Source organism: Apis dorsata, unplaced genomic scaffold, assembly GCF_000469605.1.
Source record: "Apis dorsata unplaced genomic scaffold, Apis dorsata 1.3 scaffold_5, whole genome shotgun sequence".
Classification (NCBI taxonomy): Eukaryota; Metazoa; Arthropoda; class Insecta; order Hymenoptera; family Apidae; genus Apis; species Apis dorsata.
In genome coordinates, this window is record NW_006263308.1 from 1,175,644 (window position 1) to 1,190,820 (window position 15,177).

Sequence of the window (15,177 nt, forward strand, 5' to 3'; positions counted from 1 at the left end):
TTTTTATATTTTTTTCGTTGCAAAAGAAATTGATGTCAATATATATTTTAAAATAGATTTCTCACGTACAGAAAAATTAGATTTCAATCAATAATACATAGATTTTGAGCATTTTATGGAAGAAGCGTTTTCGAAAATAAAATTTAATATGAAATACAAATTTTATGTAATGATGAACAACAACAATAATGATAATAATACATCTCCTTATACTAATAGAAATAAACATAACAATCGTTCACCTTCATCATCTTGTATTTATATAGATTTGTAATTATAATGATTATTTTCTATTTTTTTTTTTGTTAAAAGAAGTTGCAAAAAACAATGATCGCATTTTTTTAATAATCATTAAATTCAGAAATGTATTTGCTATTAATGATATAGAAATGAATATAATGAATTCTTCAAGAGCAACTTATTTCTTACACTATATTTAACAATAATTTTTAATTAAAGTATAAGCATATTGCTCTAAAGAAATCACAATACTGCATAAAAATTAATAATGAAAAATAATTTCTATCATATCGAAACAAGGGAGATATGAATTTTAAATGTTTAAATTCAAATTATTGTATATAATATCAATATTATTATAGAATATCAATATTATTGTATATAATAACCGATTAGTGAAAAATTAGATCTATCAAGTTTTTAAGAATTAAAATCCATTTTTTCCCGTGTTTCGAAGATTTTCGGAAACAATTAAGACGCCTAAAATGAATTTCCCATGATACCTTATTTATTACCAATGATAATGTCAATGATTCCATTAACCTGTTAACTAGAAAAAATATCATCAATATTTTTGACTTAAATTTAATTAGTTTAATCATAAAAATACGTTATCAAATTTTAATTTTCAAAAAATAAATCAAATTAATTTGTCTTGAATCAGATTTACTAAAAATAATATAAGTTATTTGTGCAAATTTGTCAAATTATCAAACCATCAAATTAACAAACCAGTTAACAGATTAATAGTAACGAGAAGCTGACATAATCTTACTTTTGGAGCATTCTGAGTCTACGTAATTGACTCATTTAATCCAGCTTCACGATCCTCGCCTCCGTGTATGTGTGTGTGAATGTGTCGACGAAGGTACAGACAGACAGTTTAGGCTGTTCCTCGCGTACGTAGGTACGCTACCTGAAAGGAGGAAGGACTACTTTTTGCTACACTTATAGAGCACACAGCAGCGTACAACGTGCTGTGATACCTATTTTGCTACCTTCGACATGTTCGATTGGACCTGGCCGGCCGGCATGGCCCCAAACTCGGAAATGCGTTCTCTCCCGGCGTATGGACTCTCTCTTGGACGGCGTTGTTGTTCTTATGGTTCATTTTCTTTTTTTCAAAACAGATGCAATTTCAAGACTCGCCGCAGCATGCGAGCTATTTGGCCCTTTACTCAGGGGCCGTGAGTAAGTCCTAGGCCAATTCTCGTTTACCCTTTGGATCTGTATAGAACTTGGACTCGCTTTCATTGTTTATGCTTAAAGATCGTTCGTGAAAGTGCTTGCTTAGCAAATATACCACCGCTTCATACGTAGCCATAATAATTGCTGTATTTGGAATTTGTCTAATTAGATGAGTACCAAGACCACGATATAGACCATGAAATCCTTCTTCAGCGTAGACTGTGCTCAATGTTTGCCAGAAAGTTTGGTATTTCGTACCTTCCTCTCTAAGTCTCGTCCTTGCTACTTCTGAAACAATAAAAATAATTTTAATTAATATAATTTAATTTAATTACGTCAAAATTATTATGACAAGTGAAATTATTGATTTTTGATTAGAATTATTTTAAAGAAATTAAAATTTGAAAATATGAAGAACATAGTGTCGCTAAATAATAAAATTCTTCTTTTAAAAAAGAAGTTATTTTTTTCTCCAATCAATTCTTTTCTTTTTTTGATACATTAGTCATTCATATGCGTAATGGAGATGAGTCGTACTAGTGTGCAGGATGTTTGCAAGAATTATAAAGATTTTTGCAAGTAAAGAAGTTTGTGCAAACTGATGCTTTACTCTTGAACCACAGCCAACTCGCTGAGCAATGCCTTAAAAATAGAGCTTAATTGAAGTAGGAAGCAGAAGCCTTGCATTTTGTGATGGCAAAATTGCACAATACAGCCAACCTTACCATGGGGGTAAGCGATGGTGGAGGCAATCGTTTTTGAGAACGAGCCAGCCGCCATGAACTCTAAGAAATCGCGCAATGTTTTTCGATCTGCATTGGGAGCCTTGTATGTTGCTAAAGAGGCCTTCACAGCCTCGTAGATCACAAAATGTATCACAGTCTCGCTTATTCCTATGTAGGAGGCCATAATGCCTTTGTAGAATCCCAGGATACCCTGAAAAAATAACATATAATTTTAATTTGAATTCTATCAATCATTCAAATTGTAACCCTAGATTCCTATGAAAGGATTGTTACAATATTGTTTAATGTCACTAATTATTAGTTTTGAATAATTCAAAACATCCAATCTACCAAGCTATAATTGAATGATCAAATAATAATTATTTAAATAATAATATAAAATAATGAATTTGAATGAAAACATGATAAAGAATATTCTTAATATATATTTAATCATATTTTATGATAAATTTGATAAAATAAAATTTTTGTTTTATTATACGCAAAAAATTAAAAAAAATCAGAGTATCACAAATTTAAAAGAAGATATCGATCAAAATATGTATTCGTAATATATATTTTGTTGATAAAAGATTAAGATATGCTTGCCTCCAACAAAGAAATTATCTGAAAAATATATATAGGATATATTTTCAGAGATAAGACATTAAATTTCAAGAATATGCGATATACTGATACAATTTATGATCAAATTATTGCATTGACTTCTCTTAGTAAATACTTATTTATTTTATTTTTGAATTCACAAACAGCGATAATAAAAGTTTCTGTGATTTAAAACTTATTACTGAATACTATAAAAACATATCTATATTATTAATATAGATATGATTAAACAATATAAGTGAAAATGAGTATAAACATTGGAATGAAAAAAAAAATTATAATGAATGAAAGGTTTTTCTGCAAAAAATTTAATACCTAATAAATCTTATCGCCGTATATATACGCATGTTATGTAATTATATTAATGTAATTATCTAAAAATTATTTATTAATTTATAAATTTTGCTATGTAATTTTCTTTTTTCTTTTTTAACTATGTTATATTTAATTTTGCAATTATTATTTACAAAAATTATTTTCTTATTTATTTAAATGAAAAATTGAAAAAATTTGAATTCTACTAAAAATGATAGTAATTTAAATTCATAAATAATTAATAAATATTTCAATTATTTGTTAAAATATATCTCTTATATTTTATTATTTTATCCTATTTTTATATAATATATTCAATTTCATTGTATTATCCTATTTTTATATAATATCTTAATTTCATTCTATTATTTTATTCTATTTTTATATAGTAAAAAAAAACAAAATTAATGTAATCAAGGCACAGTTACAAGTGTGACAAAATGACGTACAATAATTCAACAAATCAACCGTGAAGAACGATGTTGTTTTCTCATCCACGAGATATTTTCGGCACATTTTGACTATTTGTAGATTGCAGAGACAATTTTAAATCTGGCTCTGCTGCAATTGCGATGCAAATGTCTGAAGAACGTAATCGAATAATAATAAAGAAAAATCTCAATTCGATAACTTAAATAAATTTTATCTATCTTAATAGTTATCCAAAGAATCATTATTCAAATTGTTCAAAGAATTGTTATAAGAATTATAAAAAAATTGTAATTTTATTATTTTGTATGAAATTATATAAAAATTGTAGATGTGAATATTTTAATGCACAGTTTCTATATATGTACGATTGTAAAAATATCCTTGGCTGCCGGATTGGCTTGTTCATTGTACATCACAACAATTACAATATTGAATATTGACTTTTGATTGACAAAAGTTCCAGACTTTGTTCTTTTTTAAACTATAAACAATAATCAGATTTATCAATAAAAAAATACTCAAAAAATTTTTAAATTAATAATTGAATTATAAAAAAATAAAAAAATAAAAAAAATATTTCGACATTCATTCTGTTCTATTTACATTTGTGATCAAATTCTTTTCTTATTCTCTCTCAGTTTCAAAAAGGAACTATATTCTCAAACATATTCTGTTTCCTAAAATCAAAATAAGTTCATATAAATATTTTACTATCTAGGATTACAATTTAATCTTATTATCTCCAGAATATTGTAGAAACTACCTAATCAGTGAATTGATGATTATATATAAAATTCAAAATAATTCAAAATACAATAAAATCTATTATACTATATAGCTATATATTATACTATATAGCTGTATACCAGCATGTTTAACTTTAAGAATAGAAAAACTTTCCAATGATATACTACTGATCATATGCAATGATATAATGGATTAAAAAAAATCTTCCAAGATGTTCCAATATGGCATGTCTCATGGAACGAAGAGTTTCTTTCCTCAAAACAGGATTTTCGTACCGATTGTCGATATATCCTTTGCATACATTCCATCGCAGTGATTTTGTTGGTTCGATGGTCCAGTTGCAGCCTGGTCTTCACGAACCAAATAGGATTTGTCAATGTGCATGCGACGAAACCTGAAAAATGAATCTATGTGTTTTTAATCCAAGCGGTATGTGAAGGAAAGAGGGAGGGATTGTGTGTGTAGCGTACTGCGACTGTCTGAGCTCTCTCGTCAATTTACTGGTTTTCTAAAGTTGTTTCCGAAAGATGATTTTTGAAGAATCAGATTGACGACTTATCTACCTAAGAAAAATTAATAAAGCTAAGTTAAAAAAATTAAAAATATTTTATATTCCTACTATTAAAAATAACGAAATTTAAAATTGCAATAATTTACATGTTTATAGTATTCTATCAAAAATATGATAGTTGGTTTGAATGTTATGTTTACATTGAAATTTCGAATACTATAAAAACTCTACTAATTAATAAAAAATTCTTGTTTACAAAAAATAAAGCAGTTATAACCACGGATGATTTAACCTTGTACCAACAAATTGTAATTCAATAAGAGTTGCGCCATCAATCTAACAAACAACAAACACATTCGAGCCAAGAAACCGATTGGTCGAATTCTTTTTCGCGATTCCAAATCTAGTTAACTGTTGGCAGAAATTCTCTGATTGATCCTCCGATTCCTGTAAACATGCCAACTTCTAAATTTATCGTAGTTACACCAGACAATCTTGTTGTCAACTAAAATCAACAACAAAACTGGATGAAGTCAGAAACAAATTTATATATTCGATATTCATAATTCTTGTTGATGAATAAATGAAGTTATATTCAATTCACATATTTCTAATCTAACTGAAATTAGAAACATGATAGAAAACTATATTGATTACAGAGATGCCACAAATTAGAAAAGGCGACAAATTACCTAATATAATTTTGTACGAAGCCGTACCGGAAAATGAAATCAATATTTTAGATCTAGTATCTAATAAGAAAGCTATTATTTTTGGAATTCCTGGAGCATATGTTCCCGGATGTTCTAGAGTCCATTTAAAGGGATTTATTGAAAAGTAAAAATCATTAATTATTTTTTTAAACTTTGTGAAGACTTTTAGAAGAATATAGAAAAAATATTTAAAAATTTTAAATTAAATATGTAATATCAATGATATAATTTAATTTTGCATAAAAATTGCTTTCATAACCTATTTTTGAATTGGATGATTTAGATCAACAGACCTGAAATGCATGGGCTTTCAAGAGATAATCTGCGTGTCCGTGAATGATCCGTTTGTGATGTCTGCTTGGGGAGATGCCAAAGGAGCAACTGATAAAGTAATAGCAACAATTATAGAAATTTTTAAAAAATTTCTAGAATTATCTTCAAAATAAAAAAAAATCGATTGTTTTTATTTAATAAAGTTAACTAGTAACAAATATAATACATATATAATACAAAATTAATTTAGGTGAGAATGTTAGCAGATCCTATGGGATCTTACACCACAGCTATTGGAATGGATGTAGACATTCCAGAATTGGGAGGAAGAAGAAGTAGAAGATACTCAATGGCTACTGTAAATGGTATTGTAAAGGAATTATTTATAGATGCACCTAACGTAAAGTTTATATGTTTACAGACAGAAGATTTACCTACATATTGTACTTGATTATTTTATTAAAATAAATATGTTTAATTTTTAGATTGATGAAAACTTTTAAATGATCCACTTAAGTATAGATCCATAAGTATTGTATATCACCATAATGAAATTGCACATGCATTCAAGGTTAATATAAATGAACAAATGGCAATTATAAGAATTGTCATTGGTTATTAAAATAGACTTTGAACGAGCGTAGCGCATATTGTGTGGGTGGTATGCGTGTACTTCAATGAAGACACGCAAATGGTTTCCCACGTGGGATACTCGTACACGTCGTTGTAAATGCAACGTGATTCTATCGTAAACACGTCTCATTTATTTTTATCCCACAACATTACAAATCAATAAGATTACGAACGATGAGTATTCGTTACTTCCGTAAATTATTATGGATTTATCTTATCATAGTAGTATACATATATATCATGTTGATTTATAAAAAAATAAAATTCTTGCTACGCAATAATTCATCCTCACCTTTATTTCAGTTATATATTTAACATAGATATATAAATAAAATGTACATTTGCAGTGAAATTTATTTTTATTTATTGAATATTTTCTATTAATTAATATTTATGTATTTCAAACAATTAATTATTTCAGAAAATATTAATTTTTAAATAATTTTAAATTGATGACCTGATTTATGAATTCCTGAGTTTATCATTCTTTCGAGCGGATTTAATAAACGGATTCTTAAGTTCAACAGGAACCTGGTGGAGGTATTGACTGTTTCTGTTTGACCTACCTCACTGTGGAAACACTAGAACCGCAGTATATCGATTCCAAGCAAAGGATTCCACGATGACACACTTTAAATCTGCCTCTTAGATTTAAAGATAAAAATACTAATATTAATTTTTCAGAATATCATTATAATAATAGAAATAATAGATTTATATGTAATATTAATTCTGTAATATTTTTAAATTCAAAATTCCAGTATTCAATATATTTCAAATATAATCTCAAATATATCTATTTCATATATCTCAAATATAATTGCGATACCACATTGTATGCTTCAAATATTTCTTTAATCTCAATATTATGATTATATATTTTTAATATTTGAAATATCCAAATCTTTGATATTTTTTTATTTAAATGCTTAAATAATAGATAATAGATACATTAATATTAGTATTTTGAAATTTAGAGAATGGGTATGAAATACTTGCGTAATTTTATAAATGTTCACAAGCAATGCACTAGTGATAAACATTGTATATTGTCCATGAATTAAGTCAATACGATGAAATATTTATTGTGAATAAACAATCATATTTTTAATTTACAAATTATTTTTGCTTTTCATTTTAAAATAAATATTGTGAAAAATCCCTGTAAAATAATTTAACTATAATTCGAAATTTTTCGCAATCATTTTTGCTGAAAATTTTTATATTGTACAATTTAAAAATAAATTTATATATATGAAAAATATCAAAAGAATTTATTCAAAAAATATTATTCTTATTTCAAAAAATAGCAAAGAGTAAATTGAAAATGAAAAAAGACTGAAAATTGAAGTGAGAAAACAATGCTTTCATTAGTCAAGTGGAAATGATTTTTCATTGAACTCCATTGAGAAGATCCGAGAATCTCTATAGCAGTCTTCTATTTTCAAACATATAATTTCAGTGATAATTCTTGTTTATTTATAAGCAATGAAATACATAAACAACTTATAAACTTGGTTTTCTTCAATGATGATTTATTGTAAAATAGTTGATCTTTATTATTAGATTTGATGTAATTAAATTTCCGCTGCAATTATAGAAACAGTAAACATAATTTATTTTATGGAAAAAAAGTATAAAATGAGAAAAAATATAATTTAATTTTATATAAAATATAAATTAAAATAATATGAAATATTAAATATAAAAAAGTTGTAAATAAAAAATATTTAATTCAATATATAATAATAATAATTATTATAGTCTAATCAGGCAGTGGTTAAAAACATTTCTTTTTTTATCTTTCATTCATAATATAATATTCGTGAACTAAAGACATATTGTTTTCAAAAGATTCAGATGAAAATAACACGCAGAAAATATTAATCTCTTATATGTTTCTTGCTGCATACAACGTTGATATAAGTATAAATAAGCCATAATTGTCCTAATAGCGAGTGTCTCAAGGTTAGTGGTACTTGAATACAATTCTACGTATAAAATAGATCTTCAAGAATTGAGAATAATCTTTTGCATAGCTGAAAGTAAAATTAAAATGAGAATGATTTAAAACTTTGAAGAAATATAAAATATTCACTTTTTGAAAATAATATACAATAAGAAAATAAGCTCCATAATTTTAAAGATTATTATTTAAAATATATTGTTAAACTTCTCATTTAACAAAATCCTATTTATCAAAATAATTTAAATGACTGAGAACTAAAAAAATAGATTTGTTTAATCTAAACAAAATAATATTGTATAAAAGAAATATTATATCATATCATATATAATATTAATGTTTCTTAGAAAATAAAATTAAAATTAAGATAATAGAGATTTTAAAGAATAAAATACCGCTTTCAAATTGTGAGAAAAAGTAGGTCACTAGTCAAGATAACCAAAAAGCCGTTGAACAACTATATGATCGAACATGTTTAATCTAAAGAAAGAAAGAAAGAAAGAAGAAATGTGAACCATTTGTGATGTGATCAATCGAAATATATTTTAGTGTATTTTATTTTTTTTTTGATCTATTTAAATTATTTTTCTTTAGAATTAATATCTGGATCATTTCTTCACATATTACTGACCTCATACAATGCGTTTATTGAATACTTCGAATGTTTAAGAGCACCCCTGCAGAGAAATCAGTATCTACAATAATATGCAATATACGTATATATAATCCAGAGGTTGAAGTTCAGCTCTCTTCTGATAAGCACTATTCATTTAACAGACTATGTAAACACTTCAATTAATTTGAATTACATATACATCATAATCTTTGAGAAAAAAAAAAATAGCACTCGATACATTTAATATCAAACAAGCAATTTTCATTAAGACAGTTAATTTTTCATTACGTAAAAATTTATAAAATAAATTAATAATACCAATGAAATACGATAAAAATACCAATGAAATGTTACAAGGAATTTTAAATACAAATTAATATAAGTATTTTTAATATGATTTAAATGTATGCAAATTATTAAAAATACAGAATCAAATTAAATCAACTTAATCAAATTAAATTGAGTTATCATATTACAAAAGATCAGAAATAGTGAAGATTAAAAATATTTGTGGCAATCCATTCAACTAGATAACAGGGAATGACACGAGAAGTGACCCTACTAAGTTCCTTATCAATGGTCAATTTGATTGTTCCGGGAGAAAAGAAACGAACAACACCATCCAGCGCTTTGACTAAATAATGCTTTGCTTAGATTTTTATATATTTATGTATTGTCTTTTCATAGTTCATATTCAATAATGTTATGTTCAATAGTACAATTTTATATTGTACTTATTTTTTTAATTTTCATTAATCATCAGAAAGTTTTTTAATTCATATTAAATCAATAATAATTGTTAATTTAAATAATATTAAATATTTGAAAAATATAATATAATTGAAAAAATATAATGTAATTGATTTTATTTGCATTGATATAGTAATATTTTTATACTTTATGTATTAAATTAACATTCATATAATCACTTTTAATAAACATTAGTATTTTTCTATTATTTCTTTTGCTTTAAGAGACACACGTCACACCACAGCAGTGGCTAAAATTATTCACATTCAAATGCGATACAAGAACCGATGAAAATACGAGTTTAATCGATAAAAGCGGAAGTAAAATGTTCGACTTACCGGCGCAGAATGCGGAGAATACGTGTACAAGAGCGGTATCCGGGGCAAAGATCGCGTTAAATGCGACTTTGCTTTTTGAGTAGGCGCAGAAATAGATTGCTCTGGATGGTGCAACACCTACAAGGTTAGGACCCAATCCTTTGAACAGGGCACGAATACCCTCGTTTTGAACGATATATCTGATACATTGATATACACCTGGCGCAGAATGACTGTGAGGAGAAGAACCTCCTGAAGAAGCAAACGCGCCAAAGTGAGAGAGAGCAATCAAAGCATGCCTGAAACACAAACAAATTATTGTAAAAATAAAGTTTCAATTAATTTTAATTTTATAATTTTAATTTTAATCATTATATATAATTATCATTTTTTTATTTTATAATTATTAAAAATTATAAAAAATTGATATAACAGATTTACAAATTATAATTAAAATATAGCATACTTTAAAGTATATATTGATTATTGTACATGAGATATATGAATATATGAGATTATTTGAACTAAGTAAAAGCTTCAAAGTAATCATTTAAAACTCTGTAATAAACTTTAATTAATAGCTAAAACAAAAAACAAAGTTAATGTAAAAATAGATTTTATAATTTTTAATCGAGAAGAATAGCTAAAATTTCTAGAATCGACAATGGAAGGTAAGCGCTTCGTTAAAACTTTATTTTTAACTGGCTATGTCATGAATACGGGAATTAGTTGAGAATCAACGCTGGGTTCTGAGATTTCAGAAATATATTTGAATATTATATATATATATATATATATCATAATATTTATTTAGCATCATATACTATATATCAAATAAGTAAAAAATTACCTTGTATAGCCACCAGTGCAAAGTCTTCTCCTCTGTTCCGGTTTTGGAAAACTTTTACATGTGACATGACCGGAAGTAAGTTCCTTATTCACCGGAGGTGGATAAAATCCAGAAGAAGAAGATTGTAAACGTGTTTTAACCACTTCTAAGGGACAAGTAACTATAGCACCAGTAGTTCCAGCCACTCTATGAAACACAAAATACATCCAATGTGAGGATCTTCCTCAAAAAATTGAATTTTTTATTTAATCGATTAAAAAATTACTATTATATATTTGAAGATTAATTTTATCAAAAATTGATAAAAGATTCCGATAATAGATATTTTAAATGTTAAGATTTAATAATTAAAATAATTAAAATAAAACATAACAAAATAAAATGAACAAATCATATAAAAAAAAACTTACATTATTTGATATGCTATTCAATATGATTAATTATTTAATAATTAATAATTAAGCAATATCTAAAATTTGGTTAGAGATAAAAAGAAATTTTTTTAAATTTTAAATGGTATAAAATATTTTAATTCAATATATTCTTTTTAAAATTAAAAATTACCGCTTATTTTGATAAATCATGTTCAAATTTTTAAAAACATATTTGCATTGTTCACATATCAGGATAAATTTTATTCTTAGAATAAAAAATATAAATAAACATATTATTTTTTTCATTACAAATAAATAATATTTTTTTCAATAATTTTCAATAAAGTAAATGAATTTTGTTAATCATTAAAATTTCGAAACATATAATTAATTAAAAATTTTAAATATTTTAAAAAAATATTAATTCTTTAGCATTATATTCTAACAATTTTTTATGTTTAATGTTTCAAAGAATAAATATATATAAAAAATGCAAAAATGCAATTTAAAAAGAAATATATTTGCATTATTTATGCGTATCATTGCACTTACGAAAAAATGATGTAGTGACGTAGTAAAAAAATAGACATTTTTATACTAATCTATTTTTCTCTTGTATACATACCTATATAATACTAGAATGTTATTAATTTATCAAATTAATAATTTGAATATTATACACTAAATAAAAAATAATATATCTTTTTATGATATAAAAATTCTTTCAATAGATAATCAAACTTGGTTACGATAAAATCTAATCGATTTATGTATGCTTCAGAAACGACGAAGAAACTCGTATATTATACATTCATTATGAAAACATATATCTTCCTGTTGGAAAGCCGGTTATGGCGCGTATTATACGATATATGATATTATTTCGATTTATATAAAGTTATCGATCATCAAAGATTGAATAATCGATGTAATAATGAAAAATTATCACTGACATAAGTCAAAAATACATCGCAGTTTCTAAATTGGGACGATAAGTTATATACATGCAACATACGCACGAAAGCTGTAAGAATGATGTAACACATGAACCGGTAACTATGTCGCAGTATTAAACACTAGAATTCACCTATGTTATGATACTATAAAATTTTTTTAGAAAATATATTTATTGTATATTTTTATAAATTAGAAGCATTATGCAAAATGCAAATTTATTAATGAATCATTTTGGTATTTTGATCAAAATCATCGACACGAATTTATGACGCACATTTTTTAATCTGATTATTTTAATAAATATAAATTGTAATTAATCAAAAATTTAATAAAATGAAAAAAAAATAAGAAACCCACCCTCCAGCAATGAGATGTATCGCGGTATCGCGATCCAACATTCTTCCACTCGACCCTGTTATCCTGGGAGCATGAACTTTAAGAAGAAACAAAACTAAAAATCACAGATTCACACGCGTGAAATACACAAAACCTACATTCAACCGCAATGCTTTATTTTTTCGACAGTATAACTCGATTCTTCTTTTGAAAATCGAATTGTATGAGAAAACACAAATAACGAATATCACCTTCACCTTCAAGAACTCAACAACAACTGGTCGCATTGATCGTAATCGTAACAAGTAACAAACGTACGGCGCACCGCACGCCATAGACTAATTCAAGACTAGAGAAGTCGCAGCATTTCGACAATCGGTACAAGAGCGGGAAATTGATGATTTTAAATATTTTTAAACAAAATATTTGCAAGGAATTTAAATAGAAGGGAAAATAGAATATTAGGGAAATTTGAACAAAACATACACGTATTTTAGAAAAGGATTAAATAAATATAATACTGAATCTTACATTGAAATAAATTCAATTACAATAAAAAAACTAAAAAACGAATTTAAAAATTTTGGAGCAAATACCTCTTAGAATTCCAAATGTTGCAATACTTGAGATACATCTTCAGTGTTATCTTCTTTTTCTCTTTTAAGAGCTAAATGCATAGCTCTTAAAAATCGTGTTAAAGTACACTTTTTTGTTCTTAAATAAAAAGCATGAGCTAAAAACGGTATTTTTCTTAAAATACGTCCACTAAAACCCAAACTTTCTTGACTTAATTCCATCAATTTAAGACTATTTTTTGTTTGAAATGTTTCTTCATAGCCCATTCTTTTTAAATATGATAAATCATATATTTCTTCTGGTTCCATTAGTTTTGTCTGAAATAAATAAACATATATTTTATAATATATTTTATAAAATACAAAAAGAATATTTTTTTACCCTCATTAATTCTTTCAGACATGAAGTATATATTTTGTATATAGCTTGATGCGTAGGATGTCCAATATATTGTTTTATATCTGCTCTATCAATAAATGCTAAATCAATAGCTTCTGATAAATTACTAGTTGTTAAAATCAAAACATTTGGATATTGTTTTATTTGATCTAGTTGTGTTAATAAAGCATTTACTACTCTTATAGAATCAGTAGGTTCCATTCCATTACTACAAGACTTCCGAGCGTGCGCTAAAGATTCCACTTCGTCAATTAAAATACAAACTAATGCGTGCGAATTTTCTAGAAGATTTTTTATTTCATTGAATAGTTTCATAACTAATTTACCACTCTGTAAATAATATTAATTTTTTTAATTTTATTATAATTTAATTCAATATTTTTCTAATATTACCTCTGAAAACCATTTTGAAAATAAACTATGACTATTTATTTCAATGAATTCTGCATGAGTAAATCTTTTGCCTAAACGAATAATAATTTTTTGAGCAAGAGCTTTGCATAAACTAGTTTTTCCTGTGCCTGGTGGTCCATGTAATAACACTACTTTATTCCAACTTATAATGTTTGTATCAACATTATGGTCTGCAAATATCATAGCTGTTTCTACAAAATGAAGCAGCTAAAAAAATATACAGATTCTTAAATTTCTCACTGATAATTAATATATAATTAATTATAATTATAATTAATAAAGAATAAATTAATTAAAATAATATTATAAAACATTAATATTTTATAATCATAATTATAATTTAAAAGATTCAATATTTTCAACTAACATAATCTTTTATGCTAGAATCAAAATAAAGACTCTCCCATAGATAATGAAATTCTTTTGTTGGTAATATCCAATGAGAAGAAACTGCAAGATCTTCTCCATCATTTTCCATTGTTTCTGTAGCTGCAGATTCTGTAGTTAACCTATATACATGAAACTTTAGAGTAGCATTTTGTATTTTCATATGACTTCTCTGTAACAATAAATTTTATATTGCTAATAAATTTTGTACAATTAAATTTACTTTTGAATTATTACCTCTCCATGACTAGACGTACATATTATGGAATCAATATGAGTCTGTAAAATGCAATTTTTTAAATCCTTTGCATAAATAATAGTGTTTAATATAATATCCTCTAATGTATTTATTTCAGCATATATTAAATTTTCTATTTTTTCAATAGAAAGTGTGCTGAAAATTAAATATTTTAAATTATAATAAATCATATAAAAAATATGAAAAATTTGTTATAAAATATTAAATTATAACTTATTAAATAATAGAAAAATTAGATTTTAATTCGATTGAAAACTTGAGACATAAATTATTAATTAAAAAAACTATATATAATTTGTAATACCTATCAATATTTTGACAGATTTCCACGTGCAAAACTTCGGATCCTTCCATTTTAATTCAATTTTCTGAACTTTAATATAACCAAAACTGGTTTAAAACTTTTCTTATATCGATATGTAACAATTTTAAGAAGAATATGAAATTGTGTATTTTGGAACATTCAAGAATTTAAAATACAATTTGAAATTAATTACGCAAGTGTTTTTAATAAGTTTTATAATATACATACATAGATACATATTAGGAAAAGAAAGGAAAAAAAACTTTAA

General features: G+C 25.3%; 2 protein-coding genes across 5 annotated transcripts; both read right to left on the minus strand.

The window, feature by feature from the left end:
- Positions 1 to 962: 962 nt before the first annotated feature.
- On the minus strand, positions 963 to 12,867 carry LOC102678142 (mitochondrial carrier protein Rim2). 4 transcript variants are annotated; one of them, XR_420566.2, is made up of 8 exons: positions 12,592 to 12,845; positions 10,904 to 11,089; positions 10,075 to 10,352; positions 4,550 to 4,668; positions 2,154 to 2,364; positions 1,966 to 2,070; positions 1,239 to 1,716; positions 963 to 1,156 (listed from the first exon to the last, which is right to left on the minus strand). XR_420566.2 is itself a non-coding variant. In XM_031508156.1 (8 exons), the coding sequence occupies exons 2-8, from the start codon at positions 12,630 to 12,632 to the stop codon at positions 1,439 to 1,441; spliced, it is 1,218 nt and encodes a 405-aa protein (XP_031364016.1). In that variant the 5' UTR covers positions 12,633 to 12,667; positions 12,729 to 12,867; the 3' UTR covers positions 963 to 1,438. The 4 variants fall into 4 exon arrangements, 2 of the variants coding, with proteins under 2 accessions (XP_031364016.1, XP_031364018.1); XM_031508156.1 differs by having other exon boundaries at positions 963 to 1,716; positions 12,592 to 12,667; positions 12,729 to 12,867; XR_420568.1 differs by lacking the exon at positions 1,966 to 2,070 and having other exon boundaries at positions 12,592 to 12,850.
- Positions 12,868 to 13,061: 194 nt separating this feature from the next.
- Positions 13,062 to 15,166, minus strand: LOC102677911 (pachytene checkpoint protein 2 homolog). The gene is made up of 6 exons (XM_006607582.2): positions 14,910 to 15,166; positions 14,584 to 14,740; positions 14,327 to 14,518; positions 13,939 to 14,166; positions 13,528 to 13,875; positions 13,062 to 13,463 (listed from the first exon to the last, which is right to left on the minus strand). The coding sequence occupies exons 1-6, from the start codon at positions 14,957 to 14,959 to the stop codon at positions 13,170 to 13,172; spliced, it is 1,269 nt and encodes a 422-aa protein (XP_006607645.1). The 5' UTR covers positions 14,960 to 15,166; the 3' UTR covers positions 13,062 to 13,169.
- Between the last annotated feature and the right edge of the window lie 11 nt (positions 15,167 to 15,177).

Bases quoted from the DNA above. Each gene is read 5' to 3' on its own strand.
- LOC102678142 (XM_031508156.1), bottom strand. From the start codon at position 12,632: ATGTTGGATCGCGATACCGCGATACATCTCATTGCTGGAGG. The intron at 10,353-10,903 runs GTAATTTTTTAC...TTTGTGTTTCAG, and splicing joins TGCACTGGTGGCTATACAAG to GCATGCTTTGATTGCTCTCT. The intron at 2,365-4,549 runs GTACGAAAATCC...TTATTTTTTCAG, and splicing joins AAAGGATATATCGACAATCG to GGTATCCTGGGATTCTACAA.
- LOC102677911 (XM_006607582.2), bottom strand. From the start codon at position 14,959: ATGGAAGGATCCGAAGTTTTGCACGTGGAAATCTGTCAAAATATTGAT. The intron at 14,741-14,909 runs GTATTACAAATT...TTTAATTTTCAG, and splicing joins ATCTGTCAAAATATTGATAG to CACACTTTCTATTGAAAAAA. The intron at 13,876-13,938 runs GTAATATTAGAA...TATTATTTACAG, and splicing joins TTTCAAAATGGTTTTCAGAG to AGTGGTAAATTAGTTATGAA.